This window comes from Pongo abelii, chromosome 19, assembly GCF_028885655.2.
Source record: "Pongo abelii isolate AG06213 chromosome 19, NHGRI_mPonAbe1-v2.0_pri, whole genome shotgun sequence".
NCBI classification, from domain to species: domain Eukaryota; kingdom Metazoa; phylum Chordata; class Mammalia; order Primates; family Hominidae; genus Pongo; species Pongo abelii.
Genome location: NC_072004.2, coordinates 84,449,127 through 84,477,001, shown reverse-complemented (window position 1 = coordinate 84,477,001; position 27,875 = coordinate 84,449,127). Strand labels below are relative to the sequence as shown.

Genomic DNA, 27,875 nt, shown 5'->3' with positions numbered 1-27,875 from the left:
AGAAAAATTCTTCCGCCTTGAGATGCTGTTAATCTGTGACCTTACCCCCAACCCCGTGCTCTCTAAAACATGTGCTGTGTCAAACTCAAGGTTAAATGGATTAAGGGTTGTGCAAGATGTGCTTTGTTAAACAAATGCTTGAAGGCAGCATGCTCCTTAAGAGTCATCACCACTCCCTAATCTCAAGTACCCAGGGACACAAAAACTGCGGAAGGCCGCAGGGACCTCTGCCTAGGAAAGCCAGGTATTGTCCAAGGTTTCTCCCCATGTGATAGTCTGAAATATGGCCTCGTGGGAAGGGAAAGACCTGACCGTCCCCCAGCCCGACACCCGTAAAGGGTCTGTGCTGAGGAGGATTAGTATAAGAGGAAGGCATACCTCTTGCAGTTGGGACAAGACAAAGGCATCTGTCTCCTGCCTGTCCCTGGGCAATGGAATGTCTCGGTATAAAACCCGATTGTACGTTCCATCTACTGAGATAGGGAAAAACTGCCTTAGGGCTGGAGGTGAGACATGTGGGTGGCAGTACTGCTTAACAAAGCATTGAAGTGTTTATGTCTATGCATTTCTAAAGCACAGCACTTGATTCTTTACCTTGTCTATGATGCAAAGGCCTTTGTTCACGTGTTTGTCTGCTGACCCTCTCCCCACTATTGTCTTGTGACCATGACACATCCCCCTCTCTAAAAAACACCGATAAGTAATCAATAAATACTAAGGGAACTCAGAAGCCAGTGGGATCTCCATCTGCTGAACGCTGGTCCCCTGGGTCCCCTTATTTCTTTCTCTTCACTTTGTGTCTTTTCCTTTTCCAAGTCTCTCGTTCCACCCAACGAGAAACACCCACAGCTGTGAAGGGGTGACCCACCCCCTTCACCTATCCAGTTCTTTGGCCCATTTTTCCTCTGAGTTTTCTATCTTCTCCCAATTGCTTTATAATAATTCCTTACACATGTTGAACATCCAACATTTTCCCATTATTTGTTGCTAGCTTTTTTCCTCTCTTAATGGTACCTGTGATGAACAGAAATACATAATTTTGATAAGGTCCAATTTTTCAAGTTTCTCTTTTATGTAGAATGCTTTTTGTAAAAATCAGTTTAAGGAATCATTGCCTACACCAAGTTTACAAAGATATTTTCTGGCTGTTTTTCTAGAATATTGACTGGTTCAGCTTTTACATTAAGATATAAAATCCATTTCAATATAACTTTTGTGCATGTATAGGTAGAGGCAATATTAGTTTTGCTACACAAATATCCAATTTCTCCAGCTCAATTTATCAACTAGACTATCCTTTCCTTGAATGAATTGCAATCTTTCTTTTATCATAACTCAACCAATCATATATTGGCCAAAATACCTATCCTTGCACTGTGGCCACATTGTCTTAATTGTTTTGCTTTATCATATGTCTTGATATCTGGCAGTAACAGTTTTACCTCTTTAATCTCTTTTTCAAGAGAGTCTTGTCTATTCTAATTTCTTTGCAATTGTGTAAATTTTAGAATTAGCTTATCAAGTTACATAATCACACACTTATGTGCCTGTGCAAAGCCGTTAAGAGTGTGATGCAGTTGAATTATTTGATCAGTTCGAAGAAAATAGTCATCTTTTTTCAGCCATGAACATAATATATCTTTGCATTCATTTAAGTGATCTTCGATTTTCTTTAATAATTATCTTATTTTTATTTTTATTTTATTTTGAGACAGGGTCTTGCCCTGTCACACAGGCTGGAGTATACAAACACAACTCACTGCAGCCTCAACCTCCTGGGCTTAAGTGATCTTCCTGCCTCAGCCTCGCAAGTAACTAGGAATATAGGCATACACCACCACACCTGGCTAATTTTTAATTTTTGTAGAGAGTTGGTCTCACTGTGTCGCTCAGGCTAATCTCAACCTCCTGGGCTCAAAAAAGCAATCCTCTCAACTCAGCCTATCAAAGTGCTGGGATTACAGGTGTGATCCATGCACTTGGCCTGTTTTAGTTTTCACTGTAGAGGCCTTACACATTTTTATTTGATTCTTTCCGACGCTTTTGATATTTTTCATGCTATTATAAATAGCATCTATGTTTAAATTCTTATTTTTAAACACTTGTTGTTAATGTAGAGAGATGCAACTGATTTCTGTACATTGGTGTTCTATCCAGCATTCTTGCTATATTCTCTTATTAAACCCAATATTTTTCTGGGTTTTATACATATATAATCATGTTGTCTTCAAATAATGATGGCTTATATTTTTCCCATCACAATCCTTATGCTTTTTGTTTCTTTTTCCTACTTTCCTGCACAGGTCCGGACCTCTAGTACAATAATGAATAGAAATGCAGGCAAAATAAAAGCTTTCTACATTGTGCCATTAAGTATGATGCTTATTGTTGGTCTCAGTGCATGTAATTCACCAGATTAAGGAAAATTCATCTTCTTAGTTTGTGAAGATATTTTCTTTACTATGAATAGATATCACATTTTACCAAATGGTTTTTCTGTGTCTATTATATTGATCACATTATTTTCCTATTTAATGTTTTATGTTGAATTACATTGATTGATTTTCAAATGTTGACTCAATTTTGGATTCCTAGAATAAATTCAACTTTATCATGAAAATGTTAACATTTTAACATAGACTGAGAAGCTGTAGACTATGCAGGGTAAGGAACTAGACTTAGGAGTAAGACTTTCTCTGTTCTAATTTCACTTTGCCACTTTTGGATACTCAACTTCACTGTGCCTTAGTTTTATCATATGTAAAGTGCAGATTAAAATCTTATTATTTTTATAAGCCTTATTGCTTATCTGATAGGGTTTTAAGGAAGATTAAATGGGATAATATACAAAACACTTAGGACAGTGCCTAGAACATAGTTGCTGTTATTATATGGCAAAATTCTAAATACAAACTTTTATTTGAAATAATAACTAGAAAAGGAGGTAAGTTCTCTTTTTATCTAATTAGAGGTGTCCAACAATTTCCTATATTCTTTCCAAAATTTGTATTTCCTTTGTTGCCCAGAATAGATATTTGTAATATTGCAATGATTTTCTGAAAACAAACAAATGAATTATAATTTAAATTCTTATACTTAGAACATTGTATTTATTAAATAAATGTTTCTTTCTAATTATTTTTCATTGTAAAATAGAAATATTTTGACTAATACCTTTATTTACTTATTTATATATTTGACTAGTAACTACTAAGTGCCTCTTGAAAAAGCTAGTTAATAAATTAATACTTTTTTCCTGCTATGCCAAGCTATTTATTTATTTATTTTAAACATTTATTTTTATTTTTTGAATCTTAGATTATCAAACTGGATTATAACTTGAATGGTGTAATTTTTCCTGACCCTTCAGGAGACTCATATACAATGATAGCAACTTTTTCTATGTTGCTTTTGGATGGTCTCATCTACTTGCTATTGGCATTATACTTTGACAAAATTTTACCCTGTAAGTAATAGTGAGTTTTTCTCTGACCGCTACAGTTATTAATTACATTGAATATATTTTTTAAGATTATATAGACTTTTAAAATGAATATTAAACATTTCCCATTTCAAACTAATAAGTTCGTTATTTCTACTTCATAGTTTTAATGGTCTAATGAAATTTTTATGTAAAAACAATTCTTCTTATGACTTTACTATAACAATATAATTATATGGCAACAATAATTATAATACATCTTGTAATTGTGTGGTAATTAAATAATGTTAGGTTTTCATGGATCCCTGAAACATGGATCCCTGTTTTGAAAGGGTCATATTAGGATTTATGTCAAAACAAGATAAAATAAATTAGTTCTTATGGTGGTTTGGCTGGCGGGAGGCCATTATACTGTGGAAGAGCTTTCTCATGAATATGTGTTCAGCATCATTCTCAAAATGTTTTATATATTGTTCATATTTACGAAAGTATATTGATTGCCCAGTTAAACTGTCTTGCAAACAACCAAAAATGTCACGTAGGCCCAGAATTTTTTCACACATTCTAGAATCAGAAAGTTTTTTTTCTGGCACAATCTTCTTGTTTATCCTCTTATTTGATATGTTCCTTCCACTATTTAAGGTTGTCTTCTAGGTTTTCTATGTATTTACTTGTATATATTCCTGTCTTTCTGTGACTTCTGGTTGATATATGAAGGCCCTTAATAATCAATTCAACTTCATTTTTTAAACTGGAAAAATATATTTAAAATATCACTATAAATATATTCTAAACAAATACAGTTTCTCCATGTATTCATGCCTAAGCAGGAATATATAGATTTCAATATTATGTTCAATTATGTTGCTGTGGTCAAATTATTTCAGTTCACAAACATGTCTACAATTATTTTTATGCACTATATTAAGGCTTTGTGTCTTCCCAAATATTTGGTTTCATTCATTCTCCTAAATACCTTTTAGATCACATTTTTAAAAAATTTAATAAATATGTTTATTGGGAGATACAAATCTGTTTTTCATGAGCCTATTATTAAGGATAATGCAACCCATTGTTAAGACTGGAAAAAAAGGAGATATAATGATATCCTTGTTGGGTGTCCTTTTCTACAGATGTAGACAACAGAGGCTCTAAGATCTGTACTAATGTCTTGATCAGGGAAAAGCTGGAGTCCAACTCAGCTGGTCATACACCTAATATTGTATTTGAACTTCACTTTCCTATTGACTTTCTTTTTTTGATCACATTTTATTTATACTTTATTGAAAGCTGTATTATATTGTTTAGCTTTTGCAATATGTTATTTCCTTTGAATTCTCATTGTTTACTTCATCATCAAGTTTTCTTCTTAATAATAAATAGGGTTTTAGAAGAAAAAAATGTCTCTATGTTGCTTAAAACTTCAAGGCATTCTGCATTGTTGTGAGCAAGGCTTCTTTGCGCATTGTTTTATTATTTCTGATCATATTTTGTTGCCTCTTGGTTAATTAGATGGAAATGAGCGCCGTTATTCTCCTTTATTTTTCTTGAATTCATCATCTTGTTTCCAACACCAAAGGACTAATACTAAGGTTATTGAGAAAGAAATCGATGCTGAGCATCTCTCTGATGATTATTTTGAACCAGTAGCTCCTGAATTCCAAGGAAAAGAAGCCATCAGGTAATCACACTTATAATTAATACTAATACATGAGCACAAGGCTAAAGAATTATTAACCAAGAGTATCAGGGTGAGCTTGAGGCAAAATATTGAAGGAGAAATTTGTTTTTGTCAATGGCACTTTGAACTGCTCCATTTCCATCACCACCAATTTCTTCTGTTACTTGAAAGGAAAATCTTCCTTGTTTATCAGCTCCGTATCATATTATCCAGCCGCACTTCACCTTGCCCCCCTTTCTGCCTCTTTCTCTTGTGCCCACCTCTCTTTTATACTTGATCCTTTCATCCTGTGGACGCTTCTCTCCATGGTTTCATCTGGCTTTATATGGTAAGTTGGAATAAGTGAGAAATTCTGAATCAGAAATTCTTAGATCCTAATACCCTCGTCTCTCATTTGATGTGTAATCTGGGAAAAATGACTAAATTTTATGAGTCTCAGTGGCTTTTATGAAGCAAGATTAATATTGACTTTGTAGGGTTGTTATGAGATTTGGTATATAACAGAATTGTATGAGGAGCAGTTAGAATATCTGTTTTTAGCCAGGGATTCTAACTCAGCAGTTTTGGGATTGAACCCAAGTATCGTGGATTTCAAAATAGCTTTGTAGATTTTTCTACAAAGTTTGGTACAAAGTTAATGGATCAGTGCTTTAAATAGCAATCGTTTATTTATTAACAGATGTTTACTTACTGCTATGTACCTGACTTGCACATAATTCGCGCAAAAAGCTTACGAGGTAGGTATCTTTATTTTCCCCATTTTGAGAATACAAAAAGTGAAGCAATGAAAGCTTAAGCCTTTTACCCAATATCACACAACTCGCAAGTGGGGAACTGGAATTGTAATCCAGATAGTCTGGCTCTACAGTCTATGCTCTTAACATACTATTGAGATGTCAAGAGACAAAGAAAAATTAATAAATAGAGAACCATAGCTAGGAAGTGAAATATTTCCAAGACAAACAGGCCTAACCCATATACCTAAGCTTCCTCCATCTAGTTCTTAACCAGTTTTCTGTTTGAGTTTTCTGAGAGGGGCAACAGCGCTTCCTCTGCTCTAGCTAGGAGTGTACCAGCTCTATAGAAAATATCTATCCAAACGAGAAAGGCCAAGTGAGGAATAATTCCACAAAACTCAGTTCCAGTGTCATCAATCATTCTTTACCAGTTGAGGGCACAAAACAATATTGTATTATATTATTATTCAAATTATAATAATTCTCAGATCCAATCTTCTAAAAAAACCTTTTACTTACAAAGACCTCAAAATTTTCTTTGTTCTTCTACTGCTGCCTAGTGGCCTAGGAAAGAAAGTAAAATGTCCTCCACCCCCACCTTCCCCCGACTTCTCCCCTCTTCTCCCACACCCCCACTGTGCCTCCAAACCTAGCCAATGTGTACAATGTTGACTGGGCACACCTGTCACTTGGTCTGGATTCTTAACTCAGGTGGAGACCTGAGGCTACTGACAAACCGGGGAAAGAAAGTCATTTGATGCAAGGACTATTCACTAAAGCTTTTGGCTCCATTGTGGGGCACCTCACCCCAGATCCACACCAAAGCAAGAAAATAGGCTTAGGCGGTCAATGTTGTAGCTCTTTAATGACAAGGTGGTACACACTCACTGACTGTTAAAGCAGGCCTGGGGCTGCAACGCAGTCTAAAACTGCCTTTCGACCATCCAACAGTATATGCCGTTTCCAATCCACAAGTTTTATCTCTTCTTTCTTCACAGTGATCATTTCTTAGTAGCATCATTACTCTTCCCCACCTGTAGACGATGTCAAATCTTTTTCAATCAACTCCAACGTGTGAATTCTATTTTGTATGAATATAAAAGGCACTAAGGCATTGATTTTTTTCTTCCTATGTGGTCTCTGCTTTATATAAAAATTAACTCTTCCCCTTTATATAGAAATGCTTTATATACAAAGGAACTCTTCCCTTAAGATACATAAAGCTTACAGGGTATGTAATCTTTAAGCTCTATGTATCAGGGGTATGGATGAAAGCTTGTAGAATTCTAACCAGAATCATGATTCTGGGTTTGTAAAAATATACATTTTTTATTCACAACTGGCTCTTCCTCATTCATAACCCCCAAGTCACATTTTCTCTGGGGGCAATTGTGTACACCTATGTGCATTCCTGTAACTATAGACCATTCAGGCAGTATTCCCAGAACACAGGTAGAATGTCTGCCCCAAATGTAAATGACTGATTTCATGTCTAAAATCCGGAAACACCAGCTCCTCCTAAATGGAATTTTCTTTATTAAAACAAAACATTAAAGTTTCACTTCAACAGGGATTCCATTTTACAAAGAAATGCTGAAATAAAATACCTGGTGAGACTCATCATCTTTTAACTTTGCTTCATTCATTCATTCAACAAACATATTGTTGCTGGGTTCTTTACTAATCTTTAGGGCTGCAAATATGAACAATAAACTGTCTTTCAAGGAGCATACAACCTAGAGAAGAAAATAAATAGGTACATGAAATTCAACCTGATAAATGTAGGGATAGAGATATTAACTACTGTTATTTAGTCAATAGAAGTGTTAACTACCCTAGTTTAGGGAAGTCGAAGAAGAGAACATCTATTTTTCTTTTAAAAAGTTAAAAATTACTGAAGAAATTTAGGCTTTTAAAACTGACATATTCACCATCTGGGTTGAGCAGATGTAAACATTATTGTCATATTTGCTTTGTATTTTTAATGGATATATTATATGTGTATTTAAAGTCCCTTTTGATCTCTTTAAAATATTTTCTCCATCGTTCTTCAGAATTGACCTTTATAATGGATTTGGTGTTATCACTTTCCATTCATATATTTACATATTGCACCATACACTTATTGCCCTAATCAATATGTGATATAGATATATGTGATATAGCTCTGGGCGTTTTTAATATAATCTATAAATGGTATCAGACTGTACTTAAGTTTCTACATATTGCTTCTACACTCAGAATTTTGCTTTTTGGGATGTATTCATAGTGATAACTATGGGCTAATGAATTGATTTTAATTTTTATATAAAAATATTCTAAGATATGAATCTACCACTTTTATTTATCTTTTCTTACATTGAAAAATATTCTGGTTGTTTCTAATTTTTTGGTCTGACAAGTGATGTTGCAATGAACATTCTTTTAAGAATAAGACAGATAAAAAGGTGCATTTGTGCATATGTACGTGTGTGTGTGAGTGCATGTGTATATGTATATGTGTATGACACACCCAGCAGAAAAGACAAAAAGCACTAAGCTTTGTGCAAGATATAAATGGTGGTTTGGTGATCCTGACACATAAGACATGAGGCCGAGGATGCCGAAAGATGTCACTGGACAGACCATGAGTGGCTGCTTCATGTGGTACAAAGTAGTCTTGACTTTCCCTCTGAGGCTGATGAGGAACATTGAGGAGTAAATAAAATGGATTTTAAAATAAATCACCCTGTTTCCTGTGTGAAGCATGGATTCTAGGGGAATAAACTGAAAGTAGGGAAAAGAACTAGAGGCAGTGAACAAGAGAAGAATAGTTGAAGACTTAAAAGGGACCCAAGACTTGAACTATTTTAGAGTTAAATTTTACAAAAACGATACCAGGTTGGATGGGTGATGAATCTGAGTGAGAATCAGGAAGAGAGTAGTTGAATGTCCATGCTGCCAAGTAAGATCCAGCGTGATGGGGGATTGGGTTTAGGTGACAATGCAGTGAAGTCTGTTCTGGATATGCAGTTTTAGAGCAGTTAATTCTCAAACCTGGCTTCACATTAGACTCATTTGGAAGAACATTTAAAATATCCCAATCCTCAGCCTTCACTGCCAAGAAAAACTCATCACTCCAGATCAATTAATGTGAATCTTCTTTTTTCTGTGAACTCTGCAGAGAAGTAATTAATGTGAATATAGTGTGAATCTCTGAGGGTTGTTTTCAGGCATCAGTTCTCTATGGAATTCTAATGTGTATTCACAATTGATAACCACTGATTAAGAGTGGGGTGTGTGTGTGTGTGAGAGAGAGAGAGAGAGAGAGACAGAGGCAGAGACAGAGACAGAGACAGAGACAGAGAGACTATCTATCCAGCAAACCATTAGATGTGTGAGGCTAAAGATCAATGAAAATGGTGGGGTCAACATTAGGTTGATGTTAAAACAAAAAATCCAATGAGAAAACTTCTGGAGAGAGTCTCAAATGAGAAGATCCATCATATACATGGAGAACCTGTGGAACATCAAGCTGATGTGTCTGATGAAGGAAGACGACTTTATTAGAAAACAGAGAAGGAACATTTAGAAAAATAAGAAGCAAAGCAATTAAGTCACCACTAACAAAGAGAAAGTCATCAACAGTGACTCATAATCCAATATGTAAGAATGGAAAAGTATTTGTTGTATTTTATAATTAGGAGGTCGCTAATAATTTCATTATGAAGTGGTTCACTGGAGTGGTGAGTTCAGAAATCAGAGTGCAATTGAAGAGGAATTAAAGGTCAGGAAGTGAAAATGGCAAGTTTACAATGGCAAGTTTACTTTGAGAATTTTGTACAATACAGGGAAGAGAGAAATTAAATTGTGTCCAAAGTAGAGGTGAGTTCAAAGAGGAGCTATTAGAGAGGACACTATAAAAGATGCAGGTGACAGAGTGTCTGACTAATAAACTAATAAGCAAGACTTGGAGACGATGCAGGATACCAGTTCAAGACCTCAGGTAAATGAGCTGATCTTGAACAGGCGGAAGAACCAACTGTTCTAAAGCTAGAGGAAGAAAGTGAGGATAATTACACAGCATTCTACTTTTCTAGGCAAAATACTAGTAGTTTAATTGTAACTTGAGAGAGACTCCTCTATTTTCTACCTCAGGGGAAATGAGTAATCAAAAATAGGTCTTTTTCTTTCTGAATAGACTGTTTATGCCATCCCTTATTTCACATAATGTGGTTGGCTGCAGCTATCACTATGACTAAGGCTATAAATGGCCTGTGCTATCTTTACTTCTGTGTTGGCTAAGTAAGCACCCTTTTTGTTATTTCAGAATCAGAAATGTTAAGAAGGAATATAAAGGAAAGTCTGGAAGAGTGGAAGCATTGAAAGGTAAAGAAAAACATTGAAACATTTCATTCTTTCACTTATTTCTTTATTATAAAAAAAGGGAAACAATTCAATGTGAAAAAATTTGAAATATGTAGATAAGCAAAAGAAAAAAGAATATTAATAACCTAATGCTATCACTTGGACATTAATCATGATTAAGAATGTGCTGTAAAATTCTTCCAGATATTTCATGGATCTATTAATTTATAAAAATGGTATCATACAATGAAAGATGCAATTTCTCTTTGTTTTTAAAGATTAATCTGCTATGAGCAATATTTTATGTATTGTCACTGTGAGGAAAGAACATCTAGACTGAAATCTGATAAAGGTTTTATACTAGCCAGTGAATTTACATAGTTTATATGTACTGGTGAGGTTAACTAAAGCAAGATGAGTAAAACCATTGACTATGAATTAAATTTCACAAGCCAATATCCTATAACAAACGTAAGTTATAATTTGAAATGAAAAAAGACAATTTGATACAAAATATTCTAACATACAGTTTTCTATAACAGATGTTTAAGCAAATATCAAAGTGAGTAGCTAGATTTCATGGAGGACTATTTATTTTTATTAAAAATAATTTTTAGGAGGAATAAAAATGATTTTTTATAAAAGACAGAAGCCTTAAAAGCTCAAAAAGAGGAGCCATGAACCTTCCAGAAGTGGAGAGTTCTCTGACCATTGTGTTTATATTGCGTGTATTTTCTAATAAATACAGCATCCTTTAATTCAGTCTTCTTCATTGCTTTTAGATTAGGTCTTTGAGAATTTAATGTATTTGTATGAGCAATTTTATTCTCTCTCTAGGTTTCTCTCATCAAATACCATCTAGAGCTGTGATTTCTGTCTTTAATGTTAGCTCAGGAGATACTGATATAATATTAAATTGATTACTTAAAGTTTTGGAGCACATTTTGAACTACCTTTGTGCTCATCAAGTCATGAACTTCTTTTTGTCTAAACAAAAAACTTCTTTAAGAATTTTGTTCATTTTAAAAATAGCAGCACTTTAAAAAATTAAAAGCATTGGACATCAATACATTAAAAATATGATTATGAATTCAAACCAAGTGTAGCTGCTCTTTGGGAAATCAGGGAAGAAGTTGCATTCCCTTCGCCTCCTCTTCCTTCTTCATGGAGTTAGTTTCTGGAGCACATCCGCAACACCTTTGGGACACACTTTTGAAATCTTTTATCTATGGCCTACTTTTGAGAAGCTAAGTAGCATTCCATTATATGGATACCATGACTAACTTATTAACACACCAATGTATGAGATTCAATTTGTTTCCAATTTTTAGTGTAATAAAAAATACTAGAATGAACAGCCTTGTTCAATCTTTGTAAATGTCATAAATTGTTTCTTGAATATAAATTTCTAGAAGCAGAATTATTCAAAGGAAGCATACTTTCAAGATTCTTGATTCATATTTCAAATTATTTCCCTCTAAAATCATAAAAAGTCATACTCCCACAAGCAATACATAATGAATAATAATGACAACGACAACAATAGCAATAAACACTTAGATTTCATTGAGGACTTGGTGCGTGCGGGAAACTATTCTAAGTGATTTACATGTACCATTTTACATTTAGGCCTGTGAAAGACATGTTAATATATCTCTCACTTTGCAGATGAGGAAACTGAGGCTTCTATTTAATTTTTCCAGTTACTATGGGTCAGTCCCAACAGCCAGTATCACTTCCCTCTTACCCTGGAAAACACTGTATACTTTCCATTTAAGAACTGCAGGCCAGGCATGGTGGCTCACATCTGTAAATCCCAAAGTGGGTGGATTGCTTGAACTCAGGAGTTTGAAACCAGCCTGGGCAACATGGCAAAACCCTGTCTCTACTAAAAATACAAAAATTAGCCAAGTGTGGTGGCGTGGGCCAATAGTCTCAGCTACAGGGGGCTGACGTGGGAGAATTGCTTAAGTGTGGGACATGGAGGCTGCAGTGAGCTGTGATTGCTCCACTGCACTCCAGTCTAGGTGGCAGAATGAGATCCTGTTGCAAAAAAAAAAAAATTACAAACATAAAATTTGTTAATGTATTTGTTTAGTTGTCCCAATATTATTTATTAAATAAACCATCTTTCTAATAAATTTGAAAGGTCATTTTATTAATCTTTATTTTTATATTTTCTTTGGTTCATATTAGACTTCTGTTCCATTGGTCACTATGTCCTGCACCAGTAACATATTATTTTAATTATTATAGTTCTGTCACATATTATTTTGGCAATTAGCAAAATATTGATCATTGTGTATTTTAAAGTATTGAAATGCTGAGAAATATGCCACTAAACTAAATAGCCTTGTTCTGTGTTGGGACCAGACCTGTCTAATGCCTTTCTGTTTATACTGTTAATAATTTGTTAACAATTTGTTCTAATAATTTGTTCTAAAAATAGGCTTGCTCTTTGACATATATGAAGGTCAAATCACGGCAATCCTGGGTCACAGTGGAGCTGGCAAATCTTCACTGCTAAATATTCTTAATGGATTGTCTGTTCCAACAGAAGGTGAGTAAAAAAGAAATTTCTCAAAGGCAAGATGTCTTATAATAGATGAGATCAAGCATATGCCTCACATTTTAAATTTTAAATTTGATGGCTTAAGAGAAATAATGTTTATCTAAAGTTGTTTCCAAGAGCTACATAATTTTGAATATACTTCATATTTCTGCAATTTTATAAAAATTATTATCTTTATTCCATTGTGTGATATTTCAGGGTAAATGTGCAGTTCTATAAGCATATGTTTGTAACAAGAATAATTAGTAGTTCACAAATTGTGTTCACAAATGTGCAGTTCTATAAGCATATATTTATGTCAAGAATAATTAGTTCACAAATCATTTTAGACATTTGTGAACATATGCCAATATTTTCTTAAATGAGATCTATGAATATTAATAAAATGTATTATCTTGCCAATTTTATTTTTAACTTCTATTCTTAGGATCAGTTACCATCCGTAATAAAAATCTCTCTGAAATGCAAGACTTGGAGGAAATCAGAAAGATAACCGGCGTCTGTCCTCAATTCAATGTTCAGTTTGACATACTCACCGTGAAGGAAAACCTCAGCCTGTTTGCTAAAATAAAAGGGATTCATCCAAAGGAAATGGAACAACAGGTAGGAGGGCATGCTTGGATTAACTGACCTGCCAACCACTTACCAAATTAAATCATGACCACAGAAATCTCTTCAATGATTTATCTGCCCTGTTATGAATAAAATTTAGGCAAAGAGGTCCCATAACAAATATCGACTGTTTTAATGAGTGGTTAAAATTGTATAATATGAATCATTTTGGATTTTATTTATTTTTTATTTTTTATTATACTTTAAGTTTAGGGTACATGTGCACAACGTGCAGGTTAGTTACATATGTATACATGTGCCATGTTGGTGTGCTGCACCCAGTAACTCGTCATTTAACATTAGGTATATCTCCTAACGCTATCCCTCCCCCCTTCCCCCACCCCACAACAGGCCCCGGTGTGTGATGTTCCCCTTCCTGTGTCCATGTGTTCTCATTGTTCAATTCCCACCTATGAATGAGAACATGTGCTGTTTGGTTTTTTTGTCCTTGTGATAGTTTGCTGAGAATGATGGTTTCCAGCTTCATCCATGTCCCTACAAAGGACATGAACTCATCATTTTTTATGGGCTGCATAGTATTCCATGGTGTATATGTGCCACATTTTCTTAATCCAGTCTATCATTGTTGGACATTTGGGTTGGTTTCAAGTGCTTGCTATTGTGAATAGTGCTGCAATAAACATACGTGTGCATGTGTCTTTATAGCAGCATGATTTATAATCCTTTGGGCATATACCCAGGAATGGGATGGCTGGGTCAAATGGTATTTCTAGTTCTAGATTCCTGAGGAATTGCCGCACTGACTTCCACAATGGTTGAACTAGTTTACAGTCCCACCTACAGTGTAAAAGTGTTCCTATTTCTCCACATCCTCTCCAGCACTTGTTGTTTCCTGACTTTTTAATGATTGCCATTCTAACTGGTATGAGATGGTATCTCATTGTGGTTTTGATTTGCATTTCTCTGATGGCCAGTGATGATGAGCATTTTTTTCATGTGTCTTTTGGCTGCATAAATGTCTTCTTCATTTTGGATTTTAAAAGTTGTGTATTTTCTCATATAGGTACAACGAATATTATTGGAATTGGACATGCAAAACATTCAAGATAACCTTGCTAAACATTTAAGTGAAGGACAGAAAAGAAAGCTGACTTTTGGGATTGCCATTTTAGGAGATCCTCAAGTAAGTGAGATTATGCATGGGGAAGGAAGCAGGTCGAATGTCTGCAAAATGTCAAGTTCTTTTACCACTAAAAGTGGTAGAGCTTTCATTGTAATGCATCAAGAGAGAACCTGCTATGTTTAACTATAAATAGAAGTATATTGGAGAAAAATGGCTGGATGGTTATTATTTTATGGTGTTTATTGTTTTTCATGCTATCTTCTGGATACAGTTCATGTGAAAGAGAGACATATTTTATGTATCTTCATTCTCTGTAGATTTTGCTCTTAGATGAACCAACTACTGGATTGGATCCCTTTTCCAGAGATCAAGTGTGGAGCCTCCTGAGAGAGCGTAGAGCAGATCATGTGATCCTTTTCAGTACCCAGTCCATGGATGAGGCTGACATCCTGGCTGGTAATTGTTGGTTTTATCTCAGTGTTACCATGATGCAATTGGGGAATTTAGAAGCAAGGTCTATTCCAAGGGTAAGAGCCCTACTCTCATTACGGTGATGTTCCTACATTCTATAGCAGTCAGGAGGATGACAGGAGTCTAGTTCCACTGTGGAATTCCTTTCTGGTTGTACATTTGCTAGGTAGTGACAACTAATGAAAAATTCTGATTACCTTTTTTTTTAGATCAGCTATCAATTAATGTAAACATTCAAATCTTATTTTATATATATTTAATTGAAAAATAGACACTCATTCTTTAGCATCAGAGTATACAGTATACCATGTAATTTATGTGGTTTTTTTTTCAGAAAGTATTGGAAGGTGCAGATAGACTGGTGTTCATGAGCTTATTTTATTTTAAATTTAATTTATTTGTATAAATTTAATGAGTACAAGTACCGTTTTGTTACATGGATATATTATGTAGTGGTGAAGTCTGGGCTTCTGGTGTATTCATCACCAAATAATATAGATTGTACCCATTAAATAATTTCTCATTCCCCATCCCCCTCTGACTCTCTTACCCTTCCGAGTCTTCAGTGTCTATTACTCCAAACTGTATGTCCATGTGTACCCATTTTTTAGCTCTCACTTATAAATGAGAACATGCAGTATTTGACTTTCTGTTTCTGTGTTGTTTCACTTATGATAATAGACTCCAGTTCCATCCATGTTGCTGCAAAAGACATGGTTTCATTCTATTTTATGGCTGAATAATATCATGAGTTCATTTTAAATGCATCGATTTTAATGTGTATTTCAAATGTTAAAATGCACACTAGATCTAGTTATACCCTGTTGAATACTTCTCCTTTGCACTTCTGAGCCTTGGCTCCTCGTCTTTCTTTACTAGAGAAGGAAGAAATGACCCCCACTATATTTTCTCATTTGATTTCTTTCATTCAGATAGAAAAGTGATCATGTCCAATGGGAGACTGAAGTGTGCAGGTTCTTCTATCTTTTTGAAAAGAAGGTGGGGTCTTGGATATCACCTAAGGTAAAGACTTTGGGAATAGATTGGATTTATGTGTTTGCAATACTGGTATATGAAAAAGGTGGACAATTATGAAACAGAACTGGCCTTATGCTTCATTTCTACCATACTGGATTGATCAGTGTTTCCTGAATACTTTTCCTACTTTCCTTCCTCCTGTGTCTTTACAATGTTAATCATTGGCAACATTTCAGCATGATAAACCAAGCCTGACTTTTCACAGCAAGACTACTTCATGTGCCAGTTTTCTAGGTAGCTGTTCTGTGCAGCCTAAACCTCTACCTTATTCCTACCCACATTTTCCTCAGCTGATCCATAGAATTCTGAAGTATGTTTTCATTCTTTCATAGGGCAAAAAGGCAAATAATTTCAGAAGCCAGTATCAATAAGGAGAGAATCTAGGGGCAGAGAGTGATGATAACTGTGGCTAAAAAAAAGTGTATATATTAGTCTGTCCTCATGCTGCTAATGACATACCCGAAACTGGGTAATATATAAAGGAAAGAGGTTTAATTGACTCACAGTTCAACGTGGCTGAGTAGGCCTCAGGAAACTTACAATCATGGCAGAAGGGAAAGCAAACACGCCCTTCTTCACATGGCGGCAGCAAGGAGAAATGCAGAGTGAAGGCAGGGAAAGGCCCCTTATAAAACCATCATATCTCGTGAGAACTCACTATCATGAGAACAGCATGAGGGTAACTGCCCCTATGATTCAGTTACCTCCCACTGGGTCCCTCCTATAACATGTGGGAATTATGGGAACTACAATTCAAGATGACATTTGGGTGTGGACACAGTCAAACCATACTGGTGTATATCCAGGCTAAAGTAATTGTTTAAAATAACCCTATGGCCAAACAAAGCATGCATGTGGGCCAGATTTTCTCTACTATCTAATGATATAGTCTGGTATCATAATTATTTCCCCTAAGAAGTCTCTTCTTCCTAACATTCTCACCTTCCTACATTTATCTATAACTATACTTACAAAACTCTATATAGTTTCATTTACATTATATATTTGTTTGTATATTTTGTAATTGTTCTGAGCTTATACATTTTCTATATATAGATTATAAAATTTTCAAACTGATAGATTACTATCACGTTAGTATTTACTCGTCTTTTTGTTCCATAAAGCCAAGTAAAGTTGTGCTCAACAGCTAGGTGTTCAATTAAAGCTCTTCTTTTGTGGTAGTGGTTGAGAAAATGCAAATGACTTATCTTTTCTTTTAAATATTAGTTTACATAGGGATGAAATATGTAATCCAGAACAAATAACATCCTTCATTACTCATCATATCCCTGATGCTAAATTAAAAACAGAAAACAAAGAAAAGCTTGTATATACTTTGCCACTGGAAAGGACAAATACATTTCCAGGTAACTCAACTATGATTACAATGAAATGAAATTTGGGAAAAAATGTTCACATTATTATTAAAATAGTTTTCTTTGTCCAGTGAATTTAGACTTTTCTTAGTTTTGGCCATCTGAGAAGCAGAACTCAAGAGGAAGGATTGAGTGCCATTGATTTATTGGGTAGTTGCTTCGTGGAAGCACCAGCAGATAATGGGGACAGGAGAGAGGGAAGGGAAGGCAGTCAGGGAAGTCTGAATTCTGGAGCAGATTACTGTGGTAGGCAATTGAGGTGCAATGCCCACGGGAGGGAAATAAATGAAGTAAGTGGGCTCAGCGTTTTGTCACCAGAGGGGTGAGTAAGCTGGGATTCTTAGCTGCTGTTCCCTATCCATTGTGGATTAAGGGATGCCTATGAGAGCATTAACTTTCTCATCCTTCTGGCTTACTCTGAACATGAGCTTAGAATACTTCCAAATACAGAAAAAGGACCTCAGGTAGGTGTTTTTAATAAGCAGATTTACTGTGTACAGGTGAATGCAGAAGAGGTGTTGGTGGGGCATAAAGGTTTCTGCTACAGGTTTCTCCTTGTAAGGTAGACCCCCATTATTCACAAGGAATAGATAGTTCCAAGATCTCCAGTTCATGTCTGAAACCATGGATAGAACCAAACCTAATTGCCATCAATTGGAAAACATTTCTGTTCATGTCTTCCACCTACACACTGAATGCCTTTTCCATCTTAACTAAGCACTTAACACACATTGTGGCTGTAACTTTTGCAGTTTGAGGTGCAACAGCAAAAGTAGCATGAATTTCTTTTGCCTTATTCACAATTTCACAGACAGAAGATTCATTCTTACATTAGATCTTAGCATCAGCATAAGATTTTTTTTTCCTTGTTGAGAACTTTCACCTTTTCACTTACAGAAAGCATTTTATGGCTTTTCTTTGGCATATCCAAATTGCCAGCATCATTATTCTTGCACTTTGGGAACCTTATTAGGTAAAATAGGGGTGCCTTGAACTGCAATACCATGACAGTTGCTCTGATATCCCAGAGGGCTACTAAGTGACAGGTGGGTATACCACAGTTCTGCTGGACAGGGGATGATTCACGTCCTGAGCCTGAGCAAGATGGAGTGTGATGGCGAAGGATTTCATCACACTACTTACAAGGGCACACAACTGAAAACTTACGAATTATTTTTGAAATTTTCCATTTTATGTTTTTAGACAGCAGTTGATGGTGGATAATTGAAAGTGTGGAAAATGAAACTGTAGATAAGGCAGGATTACTCTATTTTAATTGTGCATGTATTATTTTGCAGAGAAAAACCACTTACATAGTCTACAAAAGTGTTCAACCCTCGGTTCCCTGACAACTGGGTAGCAGCACCAATTCAGACTTTGTTTGATAAGCAGTCCTAAAGATTACTAGCTCTTTGTGTAATGTTTTCTACGTGTTAGGCACTGTTCTAATGGTTTCATATATATTAACTCCTTTAGTTCTCACAACTGTTCTTTCTATGAGATGGGTGCTATAACTTGCCCTATCTTACAAATGAGGAAATATATTTCAGTCTCTTGATTTAAACAGTTTCCCTTTGGTTTAAACATTTAGTTTGTTAAAGGTATAACTCCCTATAGACCTACCTTAATAAGCTCTTTTGCATAATTCGGTTTCATTAGGCAAATACTCAGGAATTCCCAGATTTTAGCTTCACTCCCCAGTGTGGCAGCTCTCTATGTCCTTGCAGTAGCATAGAAGATGGTGTTCTTCTCAGATCAGTGGACTATGCCATGTTATTTTGTTCTTGGACTAAGGCCCTGTGAGGTGCAACTGGTCCACTTTCATTTTTGGTCAGAGAAGGAGAATAAGGAATTATATGTTGGTACCACCACTGGAATATGTTACTTTGCCAGAGTCTCTGGTGTTGACCTCCTGGCCCATGGCAGCCTCTTTACACAGACCCAAGGCCTCTGCTGTCTAATGGCATGCTTATGTCCATTTCCTGACATGGGACTCCCAGGTCCCTTGCTGCCATGTGCAGGTCATAGGGAAACACAGTGTTTGCTATAGTCTCATCCACCTAGTTCCTCTCAATAATGTCATTGGCCCATCCTCCCACCCAAAGTAGAAAGTAGCATCTAAGAGTCTTCTAGAATCCTGCAGTCTCATCCAAGTATCTCCATGGAAGAGTTACCCAATAAATGTGTACTGGGAAACTATTATATAAAAGGCACTGCTCCCAGAACTAGAAATACCGCAGCCTACATCTAACTAGATAGGGAAAAGTAGACACACAAAATATACAAAATTTTTCAACAATTGTACACTAAAATAATAAACAAGGCCAGTGAGTTAGAGTGATGACTGGTGTCTGGCTGAGGTTTATATAGAGTGGTCACTGAAGTCCACAAGAAGAAAATGGTCAAGGGCACTCCAAGTCGAGGGGAAGGGAGGATGGCTGGAGGGCAATGAGTGAGGGAGCAGAATGGCAAATGGAGGTGGGTAAGGTTGTATGGATAGATGGAGACAGGCTCTTTAGGAGCCTCAGAGGTTGTGTTATTGACTTTGATTTTTATTTTAAATGCATTGAGAAACCATTGAAAGACTTATACAGAAAGAAGACCCAGAATATAGGTAGAGATATACATGGGTTTGTAGTGTGGAGGTGAGAAGATAATGGTCTTTCTGATTGTTCAGACTTCTGCAGAGAAATCTGCAGGAAGTTCATAAACTGAGAATGGAAGACAAAGTGAGACAGTTTGAGGATGGAGGAAGAGGTCTTCCTTAGTCATTTCAGAGAAGGAGAGCATTCTCATGAAATTTTGCTTTTCACTACTGTGATACTCCAAAGACATAATTTTCTTAACAATATTATGTATCATCTTTTAAATAAGTATTAATTTACTTGGTTTAGTTCTCAATGTGGTTTTTCAAAATATCTATTCATATTTTTTGCCTTAGATCTTTTCAGTGATCTGGACAAGTGTTCTGACCAGGGAGTGACAGGTTATGACATTTCCATGTCAACTCTAAATGAAGTCTTTATGAAACTGGAAGGACAGTCAACTATTGAACAAGGTAAAGCCATTTGTATATAAAACCAATTCCCAAATGATCATGTGTCATTTAGTATTTATAATTTCTTATGGGTGATTCACTCTAAGAAATGTGATTTCATTCCAAATTTGGCTCTGCTGTTTGAGATGGGCTGTCATTATTTCTTAGCATCATTACTAAGACTGATCACAGATCCCTTCATGGCATCTACCAAGTTTCTTTTTGGAAACTATTTCCTATCCTTAGATGTTCCCTGCTTCTTAGATACCTTCAGGCTGTGAAAGGCTCTTAATTAGGGGAATGAGGTCTGAACGGATTTTTTTTTTTAAATAAAAATTGCTCTTAGCTTGTTAATATACAAAATTCCACTAAAGTCTTAGTGGGGAGAATTCTCAGTATCCACTCTTGTATATTTTAGTGGGTGATAATAATCATTGTCATTATGGAGTTCCTCTTATGCCAGACACTTAGATTAATGTATGGCTATACGTTGATATATATTTCTTCAACATTATCTTTCCTATAATAACCTTTCCAAGAAGTGTCATTGGCACTGGTTTACAAAGGAGAAAATCAGACCTAGAGCAGTTAAGTGATTTTCCCCAATCACAGATGTAAGATTCATGTACAGATCTGGTAGTTCAGAGCTGATGATCTTTCCCCTATACTACTAAATGATTGATACCTTAGTAGTAGATATTTAGGTGGTAATGACTGGCTATTTTTATGCAGAAGATTTCTTAAAAATCCCTCAGAATAATGATACTCTTGGGAATTTCTTTGCTTTTCAAAGATTGGGCACAATGAGATCACCATTTTTGTGAATTATTCTTTTGATATGAATTCAGCATATTTTCTCACTGAGTATAGAATATGGACATCATAATATGTTTCTTATATTGTTTGCACTGTAACCACAAGCAATCTAAAACTTTGTTCTATTTAAAATTTTAATTTTTTATCACCATTGGCAATTATAAAACTTAACTATAGAAAGAAAATATAGATGGCAGTGGTAAAGTATAAACTTAATAAATATTGAAAAATGTTGTCTAAATAATTCCTTTGAACTGGTTATAAAAATAAAAACAAATGTAAAACTTTTTTTTTTTTTTTTTTTGAGATGGAGTCTTGCTCTGTCTCCTAGGCTGGAGTGCAGTGGCACAGTCTCTGCTCACAGCAACCTCCACCTCCCAGGTTCAAGCGATTCTCCTACCTCAGCCTCCTGAGGAGCTTGGATTACAGGCGCCTGCCACCACGCCCAGCTAAGTTTTGTATTTTTAGTAGAGACAGGGTTTAGCCATGTGGTCTTAAAATCCTGACCTCAGGTGATCCGCCCACCTCGGCCTCCCAGAGTGCTGGGATTATATGTGTAAGCCACCATGCCTGGCCATGTAATACTATTTTTAATATAACTAAGGAAAATCTGTGATGCCTCCAGGGTAGCATTAATATTATAATATGTGTGTTTGTGTGTGTGTGTGTATAGATTTCGAACAAGTGGAGATGATAAGAGACTCAGAAAGCCTCAATGAAATGGAGCTGGCTCACTCTTCCTTCTCTGAAATGCAGACAGCTGTGAGTGACATGGGCCTCTGGAGAATGCAAGTCTTTGCCATGGCACGGCTCCGTTTCTTAAAGTTAAAACGTCAGACAAAAGTGTTATTGACCCTGTGAGTAGCAGAGCACTGTGGTTTTGTTAGATCATGAGTTTCAAAAGAGGTTCAAACCAGAAGATAATTTAAAACTAGAACACAATATCTGACATTCCTGCCACGGGGTGGATAAATTCAGCATTTAATTTTTCTGACAGTGGGAATACCTGTATGTTCACACTTGATTAGGCTTATATGTGCAGGTGTGTTTTGTTTTCGTGGTTTGATAACCTGGTGTTTATATAGTAATGCCTTCTGGTACTGCGTAGCATGCTAGAGTATTATCTTCAGAATTTTAGCACCTAGAATCATGATTGGCATAAGGCAGGCTTGGCACTCAACAAATACTTGTGGAATGTCTTACTAAATAAATAAAATTCCTAGAGATTCATATGCTAATTTTTCTTTATTGTTTAGATTATTGGTATTTGGAATCGCAATGTTCCCTTTGATTGTCGAAAATATAATGTATGCTATGTTAAATGAAAAGATCGATTGGGAATTTAAAACCGAATTATATTTTCTCTCTCCCGGACAACTTCCTCAGGAACCCCGTACCAGCCTGTTGATCATCAATAACACAGGTGAAAAGAAAAATAAAATTTAAATCCAGAAATAAGTTATTTTTATTGTTGAATAGCACAGGATGGGGGGAAAGTAAATCATAAGAGAAGAAAATGGGTATTTAAACTTCATTTAGAGAAAACACCTTATGAGGAACAGTGCATATTTACTCTGATTTTGGAGATGACAGGGATGATGAGGACAAGAGAAAAAGAACCTGGGTCACTGTATAACCTGGGAGAGTAAAGACGTCTATCTACCAGACTACCCTAAGCTATTACATGATAAATAAACTTCTATATTGGTGCACCCATTCTATTTTGAGATCCTTTTGTTACACAGCAGCCTAACCTATACCACAAAGACCATACACACTAGTTACCATGTGAAGATGGCCTATCTATTCCCCATGCCCCTTCATTAAGTACAAGATACAGGAAGACGCCTTATTTTGTTATCCCAAACAATGGGTAGTTGATTTTGTTTTTCTTTTGTTTTGAGACAGAGTCTTGCTCTGTCGCCCAGACTGGAGGGCAGTGGTGCGATCTGGGTTCAATGCAACCTCCACCTCCCACGTTCAAGTGATTCTCCTGCCTCAGCCTCCCAAGTAGCTGGGATTACAGGCGCATGCCATCACGTCTGACTAATTTGTGTGTGTGTTTGTATATTTTTAGTAGAGATGGGGTTTTGCCATGTTGGCCAGGCTGGTCTTGAACTCCTGGCCTCAAGTGATCTGCCCTCCGGGGCCTTCCAAAGTGCTGGGATTATAGGTGTGAGCCACTGCCCCCAGCCGGTAATTGTTTTTTTTTTTTTTTTTTCCTAACCGCTTAATTAACTTTGAAGAAAGAACTTTTATGTTAGTACCTCAGATGTTAAACAAACAAACAAAAAAGCCAATGACAATAAGAGTCTTCCTTTGCCGAGTTCCTCACTCATTTGATTTTCCCATGGATTTGCAATTCAGGCCTACGGTGTATGCTCTTTAAACAAAGATGGTCTTTTCCTTTCGGTTTCTCATTCTTCTTCTTGTTTTCCATTTGAGTTTTGGAAAGTAAATTTTATTCCCCTCACTACCTTAAGTGCTAATTGTATGTTTAATTTCTGAGATCTAGAAAGGTTTCTTTACCTATGAGCTCATAAGATAAGTAAATCAGGTCTCTCTTTTCCTCTTTGGTCACTCTTGAGGGCAGTGGGCTTGTGTTAATTTATTTATTTTTTTGTCTCTGTACTTACATATTTTATGGTTTGAGTTTGAAGCTTCTGTGCCATTTTGTTCCTCTTTTCTCAAAATCTGCCAGTTATTGGTAACACGTTTATCTTTTAAAGTGAGCATCCCTATCTGCCTAGGTGAATGTGGGTCGACATATGGCATTGCACCTCAAGTGACTGTGGAGGTGGAGTGGGGTGTGTGGCTGCTCAAGGTGCATGGAAAGCTTATTTTCTATGTGCGTGTTCCTGTATCACTTGGTGGGGGGATCCTAATTCATCTAAGGTTTGGCCTTATTTTTCCAATCCCAGAGCCCACTATAAACTCCCATTTCAAAGGCAAAAAAAAAAAAAAAAAAAAAGTCCTCCTTTTCCTCTTATTCATTCCATCTTGCTCAAATTATTGTCTGCAGTTACTTCAGGTTTGCCCAGCTGTGCTCCTCAGATAATGTCTCTTAGTAAGTAAATATGGGACTCTTACCCTGGGGACAACTGCGGCTACTGTGTGTTCTGTGCGGAACGTGGGGAGGGGCCTGACAGGTCATCTTTTTCCAGGTATAGTTCACAACCCTGACTATAGCTTCAGAGCCTACCTTACCCCCTTGCATTCATCCATTCTGAGTTCAGGTATCCTGGAAATTGGTTTTACCTTCAGTTTGCTCCGGCGTGCTCTAGGCTATGAATTTTTCTCAGCTCATATTTCACGGTCAGACGTTCTCATCTACTTTCTTCTTTAGGGTCATATCCAAAACCTTGATCTGATGATGACATCCTTTTTCATTTCCTAAGAAAGATTATATTTATACAATATACATGTATGGAATATGTACGTAAATGTTTAGAATAAAGTAAAACATATTTATGTGTTATACAGACATATATATATTTACTTGTCCATTATTTGGAAGAACAAGGGAGAGAGAAGAGTGTTATCATTGCCTGTTTTAGGCTGGATAATCTGAAGTACTCCTCATAAAATCATTGTATCTCCACAGATTATTCAATTCAAATGTTGTTGTTGTTTACCAATAGTCATACAATAGAATTAGCTTATTTTTATGATTACATGTTAATTTGCATTAAACAGATTTATAAAGCTAATTCATTGTGGTGTAAGATTTGCTAAATAGAAGATGGTACAGTGTGGGTCAATATTATTATTGTGATACCCAAAGAAAGACATTTATACATAGTATTCCATAAATATTAACTTTAATTATGTATATGACTTATTTTAAAAGTTTGATATGTATTTTCTTACTTTTCTATGGCCTTCTCTTATTAACTTCATATTAGAATCAAATATTGAAGATTTTATAAAATCACTGAAGCATCAAAATATACTTTTGGAAGTAGATGACTTTGAAAACAGAAATGGTACTGATGGCCTCTCATACAATGGAGCTATCATAGTTTCTGGTAAACAAAAGGTATGTTTGCCTTTTTGTTTTTATGAAAAAAAACAAAAAGTACTACATTTTAGCTGTTTTAAAACTACAGAAATTAAAGCTAGTATACAGCAACTTGACTCAGAAAAACATTCTGGGTTGTTATTTAATAAACTTTGAAATTTACCCAAGTTTTTGTAAAACATTTTCTATCTTAGCTTTGTTTTGAATTAGATAATTTTTACATTTGAAAGGATCTAAATTTAATTGTATTGTTTAAACTCAATAAAAATATTATAGCTTATAATTATCAACCAATATAATTATGGATTTAAGGAATTTTATTCAGTAGCTAACTACCTGAATAAAGTTTGTTTTTATATATTGAGAAAATACATTAAATACTATAATATCTACATGAAATACCTGAGAAAAAAGTATTCTCAGTCTGCTACCTTAGCATATGTCGATTTGGGTAAAAGAGTCAAGCCATGGCGATTCATCAGAGAACAAGACTATTGAAAATACTTTTTGTGAGACAGAGTCTTGCTCTGTTACCCAGGCTGGAGCGCAGTGGCACGATCTTGGCTCACTACACCTCTGCCTCCCATGTTCAAGTGACTCTCCTGCCTCAGCCTCCAGAGTAGCTGGGATTACAAGCAGGCACCATCATGCCCAGCTAATTTTTGAATATTTGGTAGAGAGGGGATTTCATCATGTTGGCCAGGCTGGTCTCGAACTCCTGACCTTGGGTGATCCTCTCGCCTTGGCCTCCCAAAATGCTGGGATTATAGGCATAAGCCACCATGCTCGGTTTAAAAATACATCTTAATCTTAAGAACTGTTCAGTCTTATCTGCATTCTAATAAAAGCAAGGGGCCTAATTAAGTGAAGCTACCTCTTTATTTCTTGCTACAAAGTAAATTTTTAAAAAAGAAAAGCCTTTGAAGATGTATTACTGAATTCAGTTCTAGGTAAACTAAATATGCTATAAAAAATGTAATCCCTTTGTGCCAGTTTTGGGAAATTACTTTGTCAGCTACTGTGTTACGTACCTCACATATTTACTACATGAACTACTGGTAAGATTTAAACAATAAACCTTTTAATAGATTCATGAACATTTTCCTAAACATGAAGTACATAAATATAAAGATTGCTTTAGGAAGTGGGGAAATGCTTCTTTGGCAGGGCAAGCATGAATATTTAATGAACTCCATGCTTATCTCCTGTCCAGAAGGCCAGCATTCCTTTGCTGCTGCTGCTGCTTTTTTTTTTTTTTTTTTTTTTTTTTTTTGAGACAGTCTCGCTCTGTCACCCAGGCTGTAGTGCAGTGGTGTGATCTCGGCTCACTACAACCTCTGCCTTCTGAGTTTAAGTGATTCTTCTGCCTCAGCCTTCCAAGTAGCTGGGATTACAGATGTGTGCCACCACACCTGGCTAATTTTTGTATTTTTTAGTAAAGATGGGGTTTTGCTATGTTGGCCAGGCTAGTCTCAAACTCCTGACCTCAAGTGATCTGACTTCCTTGGCCTCCCAAAGTGCTAGGATTACAGATGTGAGCCACCGTGCCCAATCTTCCTTTGCTTCTTCATCATAAACTGACAGCGTCTCCTCGTCAGGGAGACTTTTAAACTCTACTAGCTGAAATTTCCCCATCAGCAAAATGGAGACAAAATTATCTAAAATTAGTAATACAAATAAAAATTCATATTGATTGTATGCTGACTCTGTGCTAGAGCTTAATGTACATGAATAGAGTGTCATTTAAGCCCTGTAACAACCCATTTAGTATCTCCTTTTCATAGATGAGGAAGGTAAAGCTCAGAAAGTTTAGTTCACTTGAAGATGGACACACAACAAGCATTTGGCACTGTTAGGATCTTTTATTCATAAACCTTGCCTTTGTTCTTTAAGAATTTAGCATTAACATTATTTATTTGTTTCTGTTTTAAGGATTATAGATTTTCAGTTGTGTGTAATACCAAGAGATTGCACTGTTTTCCGATTCTTATGAATATTATCAGCAATGGGCTACTTCGAATGTTTAATCACACACAACATATTCGAATTGAGTCAAGCCCATTTCCTCTTGTAAGTATTGGATTTACTGAGTCTAAACAATTAAGAATTGGACAAATAGCCTATGTTTTCTCTCTTTAGCTTTTAAATATCCATAAGTTAAGTGATTGTTAAGCCTGAAAATTATTATTTTGTCCTAATATTTTAAATGGGTTATAGCAAACAAAACAGGATTTTTTTCTTCACAAGTTATCAGATAATTATCATGAGGGAATACTTTTCAATATTTTGTCAGTCTTCTAGGCAATGTTTTGAAAAGTTGTACATACTTGATTGTGGAAGTGTATGAGAGAGAGAAACAGAAAAAAGAAAACACTGACTTGGAAATCAGGAGCACTTGTAACCCTGGTTACATGTAAATCTATTATAATTAGTTAGTGGAACCTCCATTGACTAAAGGTGTAGTAGACAGACTAATATGAAGGAGAATCTGCCAGTTCTGAGGCTATCTGTTGATTTATTTATTCATCTACTCATAGTTGCTCTATATTGTGAGGGAGACTAATACACACAGGCTGCATTGGATTCTGTGTCAGTTGGCTATAGTCTGGCTTCAGACAGTTTGGACACCAGAAAGCAGTGG

General features: G+C 35.8%; 1 protein-coding gene across 1 annotated transcript in view; it reads left to right on the top strand.

Annotated features, from left to right (window-relative positions):
• Positions 1–27,875, top strand: part of ABCA6 (ATP binding cassette subfamily A member 6) — a 62,790-nt gene that overhangs the window by 12,841 nt on the left and 22,074 nt on the right. Inside the window, exons 9-22 of the mRNA XM_024234773.3 lie at positions 3,319–3,466; positions 4,955–5,123; positions 10,170–10,228; positions 12,657–12,767; positions 13,207–13,382; positions 14,416–14,535; positions 14,793–14,931; positions 15,879–15,969; positions 17,212–17,351; positions 20,302–20,418; positions 21,887–22,070; positions 22,470–22,636; positions 25,119–25,252; positions 27,167–27,304. Of these exons, the coding sequence (XP_024090541.3) occupies positions 3,319–3,466; positions 4,955–5,123; positions 10,170–10,228; positions 12,657–12,767; positions 13,207–13,382; positions 14,416–14,535; positions 14,793–14,931; positions 15,879–15,969; positions 17,212–17,351; positions 20,302–20,418; positions 21,887–22,070; positions 22,470–22,636; positions 25,119–25,252; positions 27,167–27,304 (1,893 nt within the window). The remainder of the gene's footprint in view (positions 1–3,318; positions 3,467–4,954; positions 5,124–10,169; positions 10,229–12,656; positions 12,768–13,206; positions 13,383–14,415; positions 14,536–14,792; positions 14,932–15,878; positions 15,970–17,211; positions 17,352–20,301; positions 20,419–21,886; positions 22,071–22,469; positions 22,637–25,118; positions 25,253–27,166; positions 27,305–27,875) is intronic.